The 16616-nt window shown below is 41.2% G+C and overlaps 2 protein-coding genes across 2 annotated transcripts; both read right to left on the reverse strand.

Annotated features, from left to right (window-relative positions):
* Positions 1-3915: 3915 nt before the first annotated feature.
* On the reverse strand, positions 3916-6234 carry LOC144703935 (SNARE-like superfamily protein). Its single transcript, XM_078576241.1, has 5 exons — positions 6068-6234; positions 5862-5947; positions 5722-5786; positions 5387-5469; positions 3916-4201 (listed from the first exon to the last, which is right to left on the reverse strand). The coding sequence occupies exons 1-5, from the start codon at positions 6152-6154 to the stop codon at positions 4109-4111; spliced, it is 414 nt and encodes a 137-aa protein (XP_078432367.1). The 5' UTR covers positions 6155-6234; the 3' UTR covers positions 3916-4108.
* A 3616-nt stretch (positions 6235-9850) lies between these two features.
* On the reverse strand, positions 9851-14488 carry LOC144703936 (putative cellulose synthase A catalytic subunit 1 [UDP-forming]). The gene is made up of 11 exons (XM_078576242.1): positions 14285-14488; positions 13667-13790; positions 13395-13584; positions 12712-13324; positions 12490-12627; positions 12238-12363; positions 11947-12159; positions 11587-11845; positions 11313-11509; positions 10881-11231; positions 9851-10788 (listed from the first exon to the last, which is right to left on the reverse strand). The coding sequence occupies exons 1-11, from the start codon at positions 14363-14365 to the stop codon at positions 10201-10203; spliced, it is 2880 nt and encodes a 959-aa protein (XP_078432368.1). The 5' UTR covers positions 14366-14488; the 3' UTR covers positions 9851-10200.
* Between the last annotated feature and the right edge of the window lie 2128 nt (positions 14489-16616).

Here is a 16616-nt window from a genome sequence, read left to right on the forward strand (position 1 = left end):
GAATAAGGTGCCAGTTTATGAGCGGTAAATGTTTTCATGCTAACAGAAGAGCAGATCCAATACACAAATGAACCAAGTTCTAGAGTTGGGATGTCATGCCGAAAAGTGAGTTGCCCAAGTCATCCCCAGGAGGTATGGAATAACAAGATTGATCCATTTGGATCTTGGTCCATCATGGGTTTTTTATTTATTTTGACAATTTTATCTCTCTATGAATGGAAACGGCGTGAGTTCACAACCGTCATATGCTTATAGATGAGCTCTTTCAAAATCTCTCACGAAACATTCCTAGGACATCTGTATTAGGTGTGTTCCTTAAACTCATCATCATCTTCTTCTCAACACCCACTCCTATCCATCCATCCAACCCCATCCACTTTACTGTTCATGATCTCTATTTTCATCATTCAGTGAACCCCATATTCCATATATCCCCACTTAACATGCCTCCCATATCTTCACATCTACTCACGTCATCCTTCTTTTTTTCACTGTCTCTATGATCCCAATATTTTTTCTTACATGTGTATCATCAAGTTTAAAATAATTGATGGTAATTTTCAAATTATTTTATGGAAATATATGCCATCAGATTGATTAAAAAGTAATTTTATAGGTTGAAATATATCTTTAGGGACTTATTTTAATGTTGAATTCCCCTGATGCTGGTGTATCCATACCCATTCATTTTGGGGTGGACTTTTTTTCATATCGATTTCTACCAATCCATTATTTATAATTAAAATTGCTAGAGTATTAATTTAACTAAAATATTATAATCCGATGCCCAACTAAACAATTATTTATTTGAGAATGATTCTTATTCTTATGTGTAAGTGATTTTTTCAAATATGATTATTTAATTCAATAATTTTTTTAAAAATCAATGAGCAACAATGAACAAGGATAACACTATACGATTAATGATGGTATGTAAATATACAAAAAATATCATATCAAGATTTATAAGAAACATGTCTTTTATCAATAATAACTGTCATCTATTATTTTCCCATTCAAAAATATAGAGAAATCTAGAGAAAATAAAAGATATGGACCTCCTTATAAGGACGTGCATTTATTTTTTGGTTATTAGGATACACATTTCAATATATTTACAGCTACAGTGAGAAAAAAGGCCTTCCCCACAATACATTATTGGACTATCAATAACTTTGGTGTTGCATTTGGGATACAGTTCAATATATCGATGACACATGGATACCATGTGAACTAGTTATCATTATACAGTATCTTAGTGAACCTTATGAAGGCTCATAGATTGCTGAAATATTGAACTCTATGATGGACCACAGTCTGGCTTATACATTAAGGATTTTTTATTTTTGAAATCTCAATTTATTGTTAATAAACATGATTTTTCATATTTAAAAAGGTGAATACTAATGATAGTATTCACCTTTTAAACTATGAAAAATCCCAAAACATTAAAATAACAGAACTCTTGGAACATTATATATTGTCCTGAAAGATGCAAATTTGAGGTTCAACGAAAAATAGCATTATATAAACATATCATATGAGGTCAACTTATATTTGCAACACATCTAGAATGATCTTGATAGTTACATATACTTTGTTTGTTATTATTGATCATAAAATTTTTAATTTAATAATTTTAATACTTTAAAAGATATTTATTGAATGACATGAAATTTATGTTCAAATGATGAGGGAATAAAAAAACCATTTAGTGAGATAGTCAATACACTTCTGTCACATTTCCTTATCAAAATTGCCGCAAAAGGTGAAACCCTACACACAATATGATTGAAACACCATGGGATAAGAGGATCATACCAAACAAGATGTTGAGCTAGTATATTTTTTATGTCAATGTCAAAGATACATCAATGTCAAAGAACATTACAAAACCAATTTTGAAAAGATTTTTTAACCTTTTTGAACCAATAAGAGAAACAAATGTATTCTCTAAATAATCATCTCCAAGTACTAAAAATATGAGCAAGAAACATTCTTAGAATACCGATTTACTTTTAGATGAAGGATATGTTCCATATTGCAACAATATTAAGTCACATGTTCAAGCCTTTCATATATTCATATTGATGCAAGATATCTTATTGCCTGAACCACCATACATCAATTCATTGACAACCTAAATTTTTGGGTTTCATGCCCATGATTGAAAATTCAAAGATGATTCATGTAGTGGAATAAAATGTAAATCGTACTGAATATTTAGAATTAGATTATAATATTGAAGATCGAATCACTGTGTGCCAAATTGGATCATTTTTCACGGGCCACACAAGTGTCCAACCTCTTGACTCACGAGGGGAGGGTGCCTACGGGGTGAGGGAGAAGAATAAGGGTACCTAAAGAAATATGTACGTCGGCATATTTATTGGGGGCCTTATTCTTTTACTCTTAATAATAATTTTTTAAAAAAAATACCTGCAATTAAGTACAAATTTTGATTTCTATTAAACTTATAATTAAAACCTTTTAGGGACACTTAATAGTCTAATTCATATGTCTATAATATGAATAAGTATATAATACCAATAGCTCTTGATTAGTTTATGTAATGAAGTTAGTCTATCCAAGAGATAGAATAATTTATCTTGGATATGATTTACACCAATATTTTTTTGGGTTTTATGTCCTTGACTTGGAGGAAAATAAATTGATTCATGAAACAAAATACACTTAATAGAATCACAACAACATTCGGAACCTATTGATGAAATCACATGTGCATGGATTGGACCTGCAATTTCTTGGTTCCTTGAGTCAGACTATTTGAGTTGTTCAAGTTTGCAGGCCCTTGACATATATATGCATACTCTAGGATGCCAACTATCCTCCTACATTTTAATGAGCTCTGTTCTTGCTTCATTGTTCTTATTACATCATCACCATTGCATCAAGAATTAAGATGAGCAAAGGGAGAAGGGAGAAGAAAGCTAGGGTCCTAAAAACATTCTAAGTGGTATTTTTTTAGGGCATTTCATTATTTATACTAAGTGACATCTTTTATAGAACCCCCTAAACATTAAGTATGTATACTAACATTTAAAAGAACACTTAAGTATGACCCTCTAGGCCCATATATCAGTCCACTTAATAATTCCAATGGCCCAACAATCTTTATTAGCCTTCTCAATCAGTTTATCAATATCATCACAAAGAATAATTAATGAATGATTAATTTAACACAATTAATAGCTTGAGTCTCCATCTTCCAGATTGAAAAGCTATATCTTGTACTTAATGATAATGCATTTACAAAATCATTAAAAAACACTTAACAGTATTATGGATATTTACATGATTTTCCTTGAGTTCACACCTTTTAAATCATCGGTGGAGAATTTCATGTTGACTACCCAATCAATTTCAAAAGAAAACCTTCCATCCAAAAGGCACATTTACTGTCATAGCTCTAAATACCATTTACACAACTATAAAAAGAAACAATGTGCTAATAATTAGGCATTAATCCATCTATGGATTCATTCAAAGTAATTCAATAAACTATTTCTCTAAAGAACATTCATTACTTCTCATTTGCAATCAATCTCAAGAAACCTTCCAAGATGGAAACCTAGGCACTCATTGTTTTTTAATGGCCTAATAAAACAGAAGGCCATCTTTATTTGACCTCCAACTTTGTATTGCTCTACCAGTGATATTTATTCAGTTGCATCACACATCTGAGATGTGCAAAACATTACAACTCCTTGGGGGTATATCAGATTTTTGGATGATCATTCTATTGTTAAGAGAATGCAAATCCAATCATGAAGAATAAGAGAACACACTGTTAAACTAAAAAAAATTGATGTCTTTCATAAAATGTACACTTCAACTAAAGCTGTATGACGTAATGAAAATTGAGTTCACATGACAAGATTGAAGTCAAATGAATGGTAATGAAATTGAGGGTGACAATTGATTATGTAACTTATTCCAGTAAAGCGATCGGCGAGATCGAAATTCAGTTAACCGAATCTCAGCTCCCAGTTGGAAGAACTGAAATTAAAAGACATGGAAAGAGTTTGGAACATACATTTCTAAACAACAAACCTTGAATTGCATCGCCAATTAGGTCAGGAGATAATCATAGATACTTTCTTGCCAGAGCTCTAACTTTTGTGTCAAAGTGCGAAGAAGCGATCCTCGACCCCAGCAGGTAGAGCGGATTCAGGAGAATCTACAACAGCAACAGAAACGAAGATAAGACTACAAATATCCCCGGCGACCATCATGATAACAGTAAACATCTTCCCAAGTTTTTAGTAAATTAAATCTTTTATTGCGTGCCAACATATTCTGAAGCACACGTAACATTAAATAATTTTAAATATTCTGAAGCATTTCAGTTTCAAAAAATAAATATCACAAATCTTGAGCGGGTTCTCTATTTTGATTAAGTTGCTGATCACGCAGAAGAGGATTGTGGCGTAATGATAAAGAGAAAAGTTCCTTAGCCTCGTGAGATGGGCCACGGACTATTAAAATGAGATTATCAAGGCAACACATTCTGTTAAAATCAGAACTACATCAAAGTTTTGCAATATGTTAATCCCAACAGCGATTCCTGGGAAACTTTCTGCTTTGATAGGATCCCAAAATTCAAAATTTTCAATTTATTTTGAAATTTACCAGCATGATGTCATTAAACCTCAGCCTCAAAGATTTTTTGTTTGTTTCGTGGAAGTTTGTATAACTGGAAGATTCTATGGAGCATACGATATTTGATGCTGAGGTGTAGCGGCATCATCTCCCAGGAAGGTTCTGCGGAAATGTTTTCCCGGTGCATAGTTATTTATTCAATCATCAGTTCATTGACAGCCACGAACAGTACCCCCTTAATAAAAAATATGAAAGACTATTGAACTCAGATTTTCATGAATAAACATATTTTTTTTAAAATGTTGAGAGAATGGAACAGGAAGAAGAGGGAAAATGTGACACGAAAACCAGAGATCCTGGAAATTTCCACGTATCTTCCGATTCTAGATAGATTGCACCAAATTTGCTAAGGAGTCAAACATGGAGAATACTGACCTCAAATCAAGAGATAAAAAAAGGATTCTTGAAACGCAAAGAAACTATAGTATTAGGAGACCACAAAGAATCCAGAGAGAGAAAAATGAGACCAGTAACTACGAGCCGGTATAGGAAAGTCAGGAACTGAGATAAATTTTCTCATGCAACGTGCCAGATAACTTTTACATCTCGAGCAGTATCCTACCATATTTCGAAATTCAAAGACGACATCTATGTGATGCAAAAAATATATCATATAAAGGGATTCGTAATCTGAAAGGTAAAAAAGGTTCTAAAAATCGTAAAATATAACATTCGATTCGTGAGCCTCAAGGCGGATACACACCTTGATATAGAGCTCGTGAACCTCTTGAAAGAAGTTTTTTATACCATCTTCATTCCGAGAATCGTGGAGCAGCATCAATCTAGTATGTGTTATGTGCGGGTGAAGGCCAAAGCTGTGTCTTGGGGAAAAAAAGAAATGCGAGGACATGCTGATGATCTAATCCCTATGTTTCATTGTCATTCAGGTAGTGTGCGAAGCTCATAATTTCCCATCATTTAGTTGACGATCAACCAATTGGGGAATATGGAACATCGAAACGATTCCTCAATCACCTATGATCTCAATTATGGAAGATGAGATAAAGTTTCAAATTTCATAGCAGGAACAGCGAAGGATATGACCAGCAGTTACGTAGACGGACACCATCAGATCGTTGAACCTGTCCACCGACTTCAAGAACCTGAAAAATCATCATTTTCAGAAAGATTGAGCGGAAATGAGAAGATTGACGAGAAAGTGACGGGAGAAGACGCACATCGCGCTGGTGTTCCAGGCGACGTCTTGGACGATGTCCAAGGCGGCATGGAGAATGAACTGGTTCAGATGCGTTGCGTCATCTTTCTGAAACCCCAGAGAACGCCCACCGCCGGAAAGCAGATCCAACAGAAATCAAGCGCGAAATTTGAAGTGGGTAATAATTATAAGCACTCGCGGTGCGGCGAGAAAGAGGTGAAAGATTACCCGGCCGGCGGAGGTGCCGAGCTCCGCCTCATAGATGGGAATGTCGTGCGGGCTGACGATCACGAAGGAAGCCGTCGTGCCCGCCATGGTCCTTGCCTCACCAGATCGCCCCCCTCCGTATTTCACCAACCGCGATTCTCAGTTCCTCGTCTACCCTTCTATTAGTTGTATCATATATGCGGACCTCTCAATGTTATAGCCAATATTTGCCAATTATGCAAGTCAACTTAAAGATGTCAAAGTCAAAAACACCAATGAAATGTTAGAAAATTTATGTCAAAAGCTTAACCTATGGTATTGGTTATGCTGCTACAAATCAAAGATAGTATAGGCTCTTGATAATTTTTTTAAAAAATTAATTCCCTCTTCCGAGAAACTGGTCATTGAAGTTTTTAAAAAAAGAGGACAAATCAAATAGGGAATTAAAGTTTTCTTTTAAAATGTAACAACACAATACTAGCCCTTTTAAAAAACTTTAATTGTTCCCCTCATTGGCTACACCTAGATGTCCCATCACGTTGATCTGGGTGACAACTGGATGTTACCTTGGTGTCGCTTTGGTGTGGCCTTGGTGCTAGAAGGTATCTCATGTTTTATTTTCATCTTGTTTTTTTCTTTCAATTTATTCTACTTAATTCTTATACATCAATGATGCCTTCATCCAACAGCCCTCAATTAGGGTAAGGCATAAGCGAAAAGATGCGCCATGCGGCCAGGGGTGAACCAGGGACCGAGGAACAGAAGCCCTGGGTGAAATTTTACTGGACAGGGCCACAATATTTAACAAATTCCAATTAAAGATTTGAATGAGGTGACACCAGTCATGAACATTCAAAGCTTTGGTGAAGTTGATAAACAAATGCCTCTGATTCCTTGACATGTTGTAGATTCATATCATGCGCCTGGAATGATATCATTTCTTTCTTTGTAATTGGGATGTGGAAAGTCAAGTATACATCAAAATATAAGCTTTAACAATGGTCTATGAAAAATAAATGTTGTTTATGATCACATCAATAAATGTTGTTTCTCTTTCATGATACATATGAGGACCTTGTGCATAACTATTACTCCATTGGATTTATCAAAATATACTTAGCCATCTCAAGGCACGTCTGATGGTTGTATTGTGTTGACCTGGTAAGGAAAACTAAATCAACCCTTGAATGAAGGAGCCAACTCATCGAATAAATATTGGAAATAATTTTAGGATCCTATTATATGTAAGAAAAAGGCGAATTCTATGAGTTTTGATAAAGTCAGAGTGAGTATACTATTTGAAAAAGTATGTTAAGATTGCTTTAAACAAACATTTGGAAATGTTAATGAAATATTCCGGTGTTTTGTGATCTCATAAGCATTCAGGAAAATTTTGAGGATATAACCGTATAAAAAGTATACCCATGCTATTAAAATAAAAACCAGTTAACTTTAAAAATTAAAACCAGATTAAATAGAAGTTGGATCGCCTTATGGATACTAAAATCTGCTACTGTTTGGTTCATCGAATGAGATAACTCGAGGTGCATAGATGCTTTGCCTCTAGATGTATCTACACAGACTTTGACACTAGAGTGCATAAATAGAAACTCAGATGGATGCATCTCCCTTAGGGATTTGGGTTACTTTATATTTACCATAATTTTTTTTTTATTTTAACCGTTACTCTTAAAGTACATCCTCTGAAGTCAAATGAACCTTACGTGTGTGACACTCTCAGTGCATGTAATCATGTATTTATTTGATCCATTATCCTAATGAGTATTTGTTTAAAAATTAAAAAATTAACTACATCACATATATATATATATATATATATCAATAAATCATGTACTTAATATCTAACTTCAATTATAAATTTTAATTCGTTTAGAAATTTTATTTTAAAATATATTGTAAAAATGACCCCATGATTTGCTCCCACAGGTCATCTCTATATTCATTTGTTTTTTAATAACCCAGGAACATTTTATGTAGATATCACACTGAATGAAACCTTTTTATAGACAAATGATACTTTTCAATGTTATAGAATTTAAAATAATGTTATAATTATATTTTAAAATTTTTCAACTAGTGGATTGGGGTGAGATTCCTTTTTAAGTCACATTATACCATTCGCTTTTCCAACATCTTTAACAGGTTTTGGATAAGTTAGTGTACCTGATGAAAAATTTGGCCGAGTTTCATCGAGATCATGTACCAATATATGTTTAAACCATGTTGAGGTACATCCCAAAATTGTTTGCTTAATGTGTGTATTACATATGTACATTATACGTGCATAAAGAGATTTTACAATTATGTACTTGACTATTAAATATGTACCTTAAATAATGTTTATCTTTGTAGGATTCCACATCACTCCTTAATCTCTCTCCCTTTGCTCATCTCTCTCTATTATTACTCATCGGTCCCTTATCTCTATTTCTCATTGCTTATAGATATATATCTCTTATCTCTTTCATTGCTAAACTCTCTCTTATTATTCTCCCTCTTTTCTTGTCTCTCTCTCTCTCATTCTATCTCCCTCTCCCTCTCATCTCTGGAGTCCCAATTCTCCAATATCTATCTACAATCCAATATTTGTAAAATATTTAGAAAAATGAATATTAAGAATATCAATTCACAGTGATTATAGTATATAAAAATACTATTTACAAGACTCTAATGTAATATTTTTATCAATACTCTGACCCGCATTTTGCAGTTTTGTGCCCTGGGCAGTGAAAATTTGCATTCTCAAAATGCTTCGCTCACTGGACAGGGGGTACGGTGTGGTCAGAAATTCACATACTTGTGCAAATATCTGCACTACTCTGTGCAACCATCCCCATTTGAGATTGACATTGGACTGCCCTGGTTCGATCCCAGTTTTTAGCAAGTACTTAAACCTTACCTAAAGGACCTAAAGATTGACATAGGTGTCACCTAGCTGCTACAATAAGACACATAAAGATTAAAAATGCAAAATGGGGGAGGAGTTCCCCAAAAAAAATTAAAAGTAGTACCACCAAAAAATGGTCATAAAATTACATCAACTGTAAATAGGAAAACCGATGGGCGACATTCAAAGATGCATGAGTGAGAAGATGGATAAGCCACTGTTCTAGGTAACTTTATTTTTCAGATTTGTCTGCCAACCTAAAAGAAAAAAAAACTTTCAGCCAGGTATGTAAGATGGTCTTGTCATAATGTTATCAAATCATGTCTGGGAGCCGATGTCTAATGTTGACGGTGCTGGTGCCTAATTAATCTGTACTACTCTTCTCTGGGATATTTGAGTCGGAAACGTTCTCACTCAAATGAATGATGGCCATCTAAGCAGATGGATATTAATGTGAGTTTCATTGAGAGTACTTTCCCCCTCCAAACTATAGCCCCTCACAAAGCACATGTTTTTTTAATTGTTCAATTAATATTATAGAGTGGAAATGCTACACATGTAGTCTTAAAGACGCAATATAGTAGACATGTTACACTGCACGTGAGACATCAAACACTGAGCTGAGGTTACAAGAATACCAGAGATTATGCAGGGATGGAAACAATGAAGTGTAATTGAACTAATATCGCGATTTTCAGACCAAATATCAGCGAGAATAACCAATCAAGTTGAAGTTAGTTTCCTATTTCTTCCATCTTAAACACATGCTATTCTCTTCTTCTTCCTTTGGGTGAGACAACCAAAAAAAGACCTGCAGATAATAACAATACGTGCCAGCTTCATATTCCCCAAGCCCACCGTTTTCTTTGCTCCTCCTTTTCAGGCTTTGATCAGTATGACATAAGAAGAAAACCAAGTTCTGAAGACCGAAGGTCATGACAAGAGGGAGGGTACATGCGTATTTAAGGAGCAAGATGAAGGAGGCAAAGGGAAAAGAAGAATGAAAGAAATGGAGAAATTGCACCAAGGGGAAAAGTGGGGAGCCGCCGCGAGGGCTGTTACATGGGAACCGAAGCCAAGACGACCGTGAAAGCTTGGCTGGGTCGCGGGCCGATTCCCCCCCCCCCCCCAAAAGGTCCCAACCATATGTAGAGAGAGAGAGAGAGAGAGCAGCATTGTACATGACAGCGATGAGAGAGATGTATTATGATACTTGGAAAGGAGTGGAGACGACGAAGGGCTGCTCTCAGCAGTTGATGCCGCACTGGCCGAGGGACACGGCTCGCTGGGTGTCGGGGACGAAGGGGTCGATCCGAACCCAGAGCAGGGAGAAGATGGAGGCGAGCAGGATGGACCAGACGATGACGATGGTGGGCGTGCGGTTCTGCCTTCCCAGCAGCCCCTTGAGGAAGGGGTACAGGTGGAGGATCACCCAGATGGCGAAGAAGAGCTTCCCGAAGAGCGGCCCCCACGACTGGTACCCGCTGTTGATGGCGTACGAGACTCCGGCCACGATGCCCACCAGGTTGACGACGAGCACCGTCGTCGGCGGGATGAGCAGCGTCGTCCACTTGAACACGTACAGCTCGGCGAAGTCGCCCTCGTCGTCCGTGGCCTTGGACGTGACGGTGAAGTTGGTGTCGATCCCCGCCAGCACCTTGAGCAGCCCCTGGAACACCGCGAACAGATGGGCCGACGTCCCTCCGATGACCCAGAACTGCTCGTTCCTCCACCAGTCCTCGATCCCCACTCCGCTCCACCGCAGCTCCATGATCCCCGTCGCGAAGATGGACGCGAACATGAGAATGAACCAGATCCCCGCGTAGTTGCTGATCTGTTGGTAGGAGAAGAATTCTCCTTTCAACTTCGTGGGGACATGAAAACGAAGAGAAGAGAGAAGAGAAGGGAAGGGAAGGGGAGGCCTACCTCGGGGATGATGAACTTGCCGGTGAGAAGGCAGATGGCGGGGAGGACGCAGTAGGCGATGAGGGGGATGGAGGTGATGGGGTAGACGATGGTGTTGATGTAGGCGATGCGCTCCAGCAGCTTGAGGCGGCCGCTGTAGCCGTACCAGATGGGGCAGTGCCGGCTGAGCAAGATCTCGATGGAACCCAGCGCCCACCGCAGCACCTGGTTCAGCCGGTCCGACAAGTTGATCGGCGCCGACCCTTTGAACGCCGGCCGCGGCGGCATGCAGTATATCGAGATCCACCCCCTCGCGTGCATCTTGAACCCCGTCAGAATATCCTCCGTCACCGACCCGTAAATCCACCCGATCTGCCGTTCACTCCTTCCCATCAGAGGCCACAAACAGAGAAAGAGAGAGTAAGGAAGAGAGATAGAGAGTGAATGGTTTACCTCTTTCCCCCACTCTGTCTTGTCCTCGTAGCCGCAGCTGATGACGTGGATGGCCTCCTTGAGCAGAGATGCAGGGTTGGTCGACGGGGGCAGGCCTCCGCGCTCCATGAAAGTCGAGGCGATGAAGATCGCAGACTGCCCGAACCTCTTCTCCAGGCTTTTCTGAGACATCAGCAGCGATCTCTCTTCCTCGTACCCTGCCGCCAATCGCCACCCGCTCAGTTTCCCACTTTCAAGATTGTAGCAATCGCCACCCGCTTAGTTCGAGTTTTACCTTCGATGGCGTCGTCGCCTTCCTCCATGTTGAAGATGGGAACGTTGGAATCGGTCCTCTTGAGGCCCCTCCTCTTGTCGATGTACTTCTTGTTGGCCTTCTTCTTCCTCGAGCCACAGCAGGTCTTCACGATGATGTTGGGCTCGAGGTCGGCCTCCGTAAGAATGGGGTTGTAGCCGTAGAGCGCCTGCCTGTTGAAGCAGCACCCAGTGCCCACGTACACCGGGCCCTGGATTCCGTCAAGACCCTTCAAGTTGATCTGCCACCAGAAAATACCATCGAACCCGTTAAGAAGAACAAAACAGAGGAAAACGCTCCAGTCTTTCTTTCCAGCAGTAAAGAAGAAGAGAAAATACGCACGTCGAAGAAGACAATGTTCCGGTTGGCGTATCGATCATGCCGATCGATGCCGTCGAATCTCTGGGGGAACTGGACGTAGCAGGTTTTCTTCCCCAAAGCGGGGTCCATCATGAAACACATGGCCTCCTTCAGCGCCTTGCTGTTGTTGAAGTAGTGATCGCAGTCCACGTTCAGGAGGTAGGCTCCGTTGGTCAGCACGGCCGAAACTCGAATCTGGAAAACAAATCACTTCTCACAGACTTGGAAAATTGTCGCATCAACATCAACAGTCAAAGAGATCAGACGGGTTACCAGGGCGTTCATGGCGCCGGCCTTCTTGTGGTGCTGGAAACCAGGCCGCTTCTCACGGGAGACGTACACAAGACGGGGCAGCTCGTTGCCGTCTGTGTCCAGCCCGCCGCTGTGCCCAAGGAAGACCTGAACAGACAAAAAAGGAAGCAAGAAGATCAAAACACGAAGCCTCAGTGCACAAGAATATAGAGATGGAGACAGAGAGAGGGAGAGAAGGAGATGAACCGAGAATGGGTATGGAGAGACAGAGACCTGGATCATGCCGGGGTGATCCCTCGGGTTGTTTCCGGGCCATGGGGTACCATCCTGCATCGTCCAGCCTTCTTCAGGCGCCTTCTGGGCCTTCGCCACCAAAGCGTTAATCCTGACCTTGAACTCTTCGTACTCCCTCTGAAGTTCAAAAAAAAAGGGGAATTGTACCGCTTTTGCCATCACATTGATGCTGCTAAAAGGGTCTGAAGAAAGACGGATTACCTTCATGGCGCGGCGCTCCTTGACAAAGGAAGGCTGGATCTTGTCCTTGAGGTAGTCGATCTTCTGGGCAAAGTAGAACTCGGGGGCTCTGGGCTCGATGTTGTGCTTCTTACAGAAGGGAACCCACTTCCTGGCAAACTCGGACGTCTCCGAGAGGGCCTCGAAAGTCAGCATGGCGGAACCGTCGTCGGAGACGTAGCAGGAGACCTTGTCAACCGGGTAGTCCACGGCGAGGATAGACAGCACGGTGTTTGCCGTGACCAATGGCGGTTCCTTCAAGGGATCCACTGTACTCACAAAAACGTCAATCGGCGCCAGTTGCGACGGCTCTCCGTCTCGGTCATATCTGAGAGCCAACCGATCGAGGTAAGTCTCGCGGTTGATCGGGTGCCATTTGGGAAACTGATCCAGCAGCCATGACAGAGCAAACCAAATTTCACAAATAACCGAGACCAGCCACAGTGCGTAGGCGTTCTTCACTGGGTGGGTGACCCGGTACTGGAAGAAAAAACCCAGAATGATGAGCCGGAGGATGATGACCACTCGATAGAGATTCAGCTGGTTTGAAGGAATCGGCACGATCCGACTCATGGGCAGCCGAGCGTCATCAGCCCTGCAGAATAACTCCAATTTATTGGCAATTCCAAGCTTTAAAATAGAAAAATATTGGAAAAAAGACTTACATCTGGACATCTTCGCCGTTTGAGCCAGTTCCCTCGATGTCACCTCCTTTGGGTTCCACGTATTTACTCGTCACTTGCATTATACTCTTGTCTTGCTTCAGTTTCCAGCTCTCCACTCTTTCCTTCCAATCGACATTTCCGATGCCGTAGGAGTTCAAGTCCTTGGAAGGATCCACAATTCTGACCGGAACTGTTTCCCAGTGGGCATCGTTAATTCTTAATCCGAAGACCACGGATGAAGGCACAGGGTACAAAAGATGAACTGGACTTACCCGGCGTGGTTGGATCCAAATAATTCATCGAATTAGTCCGTTTGACGGCGGCAGATCCCAAAGAATATGCAGGGCTTTGCACGGAATGGCGATCCGGCGTAGCCATAGGTATCTCCCCCGACACCTACACAAGAAGAGTGTGAGACCAGCGAAATAGTCTACGACATAGATTCGTCAAAAATCCGAACCCGTCATCCTCAAAACTCAAAAAAACAAGCGAGTCCAGTTCGAGACGAGCTCGAGATTGAGATGCATGCGGTGCAATTTCATCAAGGTAACTATATATACATGCTATAGACGGCGAAAGTTCGATTCCACTGACAAAGATCCAGTGGAATGATATTTCACGTTTGGAGGAGAATCCCGCCAGACTCTTCTCCTCGGAAAGAATAAATCTAGACGGACAGATTACCCGCTTGCCCCAAGAAACAGACGAAGAGGAAGAAGGGCGAAATCAATGCCCCAAGCCACCAGTTCGAAACACGAGGAAAACCAAAGGCCAGAGACCAAATCCGAAGGGGGGGTCGTCCGCCAGATCCGGCAAGAGAAAACGGGAGAGAAACGGGAATACGGCATTCGTTCGTGGAAACGAGGAAAGATCTGGGGTGAGGCCCTCACAGTGCTTTCGGCGTCGTGACGAATCGTCGAAAACTCGCTTCTGCCGCGCGGCCCTCCCGCAGCGCCATCGTTCAGCTCCATCTTCCAAACCCTTCTCGCTTCCCCTCAACTGCAGACTGACATCGGCCGGGAGAGAGCCACCAGTCGAGATCCAGCGATGGAACTGAACCAGGAAACTATGGCAGCTGAAGCGAGAATAAAGGAGAGGAGAGAAGACGAGACGAGAAGCTCGTCTCCACCGACACGTCGGTCCTTCGCGATGATTTCTTTTAATTTCTTGCTGAGCTGGAAATTATTTTCCTCCATTAAAATAATGCACCGTCGCTTTCCGGTCACCCCCGCGGGAGAGCTCCCCACAGGCAACCGGCATTCACCGGTGGCGAGAACGCTCCCCATTTCACATTAGATTTTCGCTCTGGACGGCCCGGATTCGTCCACCTCGCCGATCTCCGAACGAACGGCCGATCGACTATCGCGATAACCAGCTGGCCGCACGAGGGGGAGATCTGCACCGTCCGTGTCGACAGCTGGGTGGGGTGTTATCGCTCCGGGTCGTCTGATGTGCTTCTCTCAACAACCGGTGACTTATCTCTTTAGAACGTTGGTTGGTTGGGTCTTATGTCAATCCCAACGTTGAGATGGTAAAATGGGAGGAGATTTGCTCCCACTGGACGAGAGCGACTGCACATCTGACCGAATGGACGGATGACTGGACGAAAACATTTCCGTCACCAGTCATCCGTTCAATTTGGCAGATGGATGACGCCTGAAACTTGTTTTATATTCTACGTTGAATTTAATGTATAGAAATACAAAACTTGTTTACTGCACCACTTCTATGTCTTATGACACGGACGATGTGAGCACTGCCGACGGCCTTCATGCATAGGTACTCCAATTTGCGTGGTGCAGTTAGAATTTTGAACCTCACAACACACATCTGGCCGAAAAATCACACACTGTGCAGTGCAAATGTGCAATTGTGTGCAAATGCTTTTAAATATAAATAAATAAATGTTATTTATTCTTCTCTCAGTCGGTCTTCTCTTCCTCTCTGTATTGTTATTCTCTTGATCTCTCGCTGCCTTGCTCTTCTCTCTCTCTCTCACTTTTCTCTCCCTCTCTCTTAATAGATCGTTCTCTCTCTCACTCTTTTCTCCCTATCTCTCTCTCTCTCTATCACACTTCTCCCCCTCTCTCAATGTCACTCATTCCTCTCTCTCTCCCAACCCTTTGAAGTCCAAATGTGCAATCATTTGTGTGAATATGTGCAATGAAAATTTCCACATAAATTCACACGGGACAATGCACATGGAGGTTGATGTGACAAAAAAATTTATAAGTGGTGTGAACACTCGCACCGCACTGCACATCCTTCCCTAAGCATGCTTGACAGTGATGATGACTGTCATTGACAAGGATGATGATTGTCATTGATGAGGACGACAATTGTCACTGAGGGGAACAATATCAATCATTGAAGAGGATGATGATTGTAGCAGCAAATGAATTTCAGTGTGACTGAGGGTTGCCCTGGACAAGGTCGATAATGTGTAATGTGTCTCACTCGTACTTAGATGGAGAAAAGGAAGAAGAAGAGAAGTCATAATCTCACACATGGCACGTCAAACAACAGATGAAGAGAAGAATAGGTAGGAACCCCCCCCCCCTATTAATAAAGAAAAACAGGGATGACTCGGAACAGCTGGATAAACGGTTACAGCAGACTGGCTGAGCAGGAGATCCTCCCTTTCAGAGGAAGACAAGAGCTATTCGCCTCGTCTATCAAATCTAGTTCATCCTTCCATCGATTCCCCCCTCCGTCCCCATTTCTTCCTACGTATTGTCTTTGATCTGTCCTAGTCTTGACTCTTTCTTGAACAGCATGGCCATTCTTGGAAATCTTTGGTATTTTCTTGGTTATTTTGAATCACAACTTGCGTTAGTCTATTTTTCCATTGATATTCTGTTGGGACCTATCAACTAGTATCAGATGTTAAGGAGTCAGCCCCAGACGAGTGTGCCAACTCGCCAAGTCAGAAAACTCTGCCAACCTACCAAGTCAGAGGACAGCTCGCTAGGGCCTTAATCAAGATTAGCTAGTAATAAATTAAATATAAATATACTCGTTAGAGACTTAGTGGACAGGTCAAATATAGGTTCAAACATAGTATAGGTTGAAATATAGAAAGTCAGGATTAAACTTAGAAAGTTAGGATCAAATCGTAGACAGGATGTCCACACAATCGCTCAACGGTCAGGATCAGTGCACCCTCTATGTTATAACGGATGATATTAAATGTAGCTGTTATAACAGAAGAGACCACGACAC

Source organism: Wolffia australiana, chromosome 5, assembly GCF_029677425.1.
Source record: "Wolffia australiana isolate 7733 chromosome 5, ASM2967742v1".
Taxonomy (NCBI): Eukaryota; Viridiplantae; Streptophyta; class Magnoliopsida; order Alismatales; family Araceae; genus Wolffia; species Wolffia australiana.

Excerpts from the sequence above, each read along its gene's own strand:
- LOC144703936 (XM_078576242.1), bottom strand. The coding sequence starts at position 14,365 with ATGGAGCTGAACGATGGCGCTGCGGGAGGGCCGCGCGGCAGAAGCGAG. Across the intron at positions 13,325-13,394 it reads AACGGCGAAGATGTCCAGAT|GGCTGATGACGCTCGGCTGC; the intron begins GTAAGTCTTTTT and ends GTTATTCTGCAG. Across the intron at positions 11,232-11,312 it reads AGACAGAGTGGGGGAAAGAG|ATCGGGTGGATTTACGGGTC; the intron begins GTAAACCATTCA and ends AGTGAACGGCAG.
- LOC144703935 (XM_078576241.1), bottom strand. The coding sequence starts at position 6,154 with ATGGCGGGCACGACGGCTTCCTTCGTGATCGTCAGCCCGCACGACATT. Across the intron at positions 5,948-6,067 it reads TCGGCACCTCCGCCGGCCGG|AAAGATGACGCAACGCATCT; the intron begins GTAATCTTTCAC and ends CTGGGGTTTCAG. Across the intron at positions 5,787-5,861 it reads GCCTGGAACACCAGCGCGAT|GTTCTTGAAGTCGGTGGACA; the intron begins GTGCGTCTTCTC and ends ATGATTTTTCAG.